At 56.7% G+C, this 1056-nt stretch overlaps 1 protein-coding gene across 5 annotated transcripts in view; it reads right to left on the reverse strand.

Moving 5' to 3' along the window:
* The window catches only part of Fbf1 (Fas binding factor 1), a 27558-nt gene extending 26765 nt beyond the window's left edge, over positions 1-793 (reverse strand). For 3 of the 5 annotated variants that reach the window (XM_026780589.1, XM_013347644.2, XM_026780588.1), the window contains exon 1: positions 160-793. In XM_026780589.1, coding sequence (XP_026636390.1) covers positions 160-198 — 39 coding nt within the window. In that variant the 5' untranslated portion in view covers positions 199-793. The remainder of the gene's footprint in view (positions 1-159) is intronic. The other 2 variants (XM_013347642.2, XM_013347643.2) reach the window with 2 other exon arrangements.
* Between the last annotated feature and the right edge of the window lie 263 nt (positions 794-1056).

Genomic DNA, 1056 nt, shown 5'->3' on the forward strand with positions numbered 1-1056 from the left:
AGAGAGAGAGAGAGAGAGAGAGAGAGAGAGAGAGAGAGAGAGAGAAACTCTCCAGACTATTTGTGGGCAGCATCCAGCAGGAAGTGTGAGTGAGCTGTGGGAACGGATTTTTCTAACATCCCCTCCCTTTCTCCCCTGCTCCACTTCACCCAGACCCACCTTCGCAGGCCTAGGAAGAAAACCGGCTGCGGCGCTCATCTGTCTTCCTGGTGTGCCTAGCTTCTTATTAAAATGCAAAGTGTAACTGGGGTTGTGGACACTGGGGAATGCTTGTGTTTCTCCCGCGCAAAAGCAACTTTAGCGACCTGCAAGTCCAGAAGTGTTTTGACTCCTATCACATCAAGGAATTTCTGCTATCTCCTCTGCACCTTGTCGCCGCTTCCCAAAGGTGGGGCATTTTCTAGGAGTGGCTTGGAAAGGCCAGAGGATCTTCACACCTATTCAACCAACTCCGTGAGGACATTTTAAAGGCCGCGAGCCCGCCCCTCAGCCCCAGCGGTTCGGTTTCGGGCCACAGCGTCGCGCCAGGAGAGGCATGGTGCCGCTCAACGTTCCATCCCCCGCGCGCCCATCCCGCGCTTCTCCCAGCCTCCGAGGGCCCTGTTACGAGCCGTCCTTTCAGAAACACGGCCACGGAAACCCAGCCCAACCAGCGTCCCGGATTCCGACTCCACTCAATCCGCCCGTTTCTGCCAGGCCTACCACCACTGCGCGGGCGACGTTCCCACCTCGCCGCCTCTGGCCTCAACTAGAAGGCGGCGTGATGCAGTCTAGGAACTGTAGTCCGTGGCCCGCTCACTTGCGGGCCGAACCACAGGAGGTGCCGGAAAGAACTACATTTCCCAGTGTGCCCCGCGACAGGGCGCTTCTCCGGCCAGGGCGTCTGTTGGATGCTCCTCGAGTTGCTAGGAGCTTTCTCAACCCGCTCCGCTGAGAAGCAGGGAGAGCATACTCATACAATCCGGCTCCTTCCTCTCTGAGGGCTGATTGATGACCGTAAAATTCTTAGTCAATGATAAGGTCGAAAGTGCGCTATTAAAAATCCCGAAGCCATCA

This window comes from Microtus ochrogaster, chromosome 7 (assembly GCF_000317375.1).
Source record: "Microtus ochrogaster isolate Prairie Vole_2 chromosome 7, MicOch1.0, whole genome shotgun sequence".
NCBI classification, from domain to species: domain Eukaryota; kingdom Metazoa; phylum Chordata; class Mammalia; order Rodentia; family Cricetidae; genus Microtus; species Microtus ochrogaster.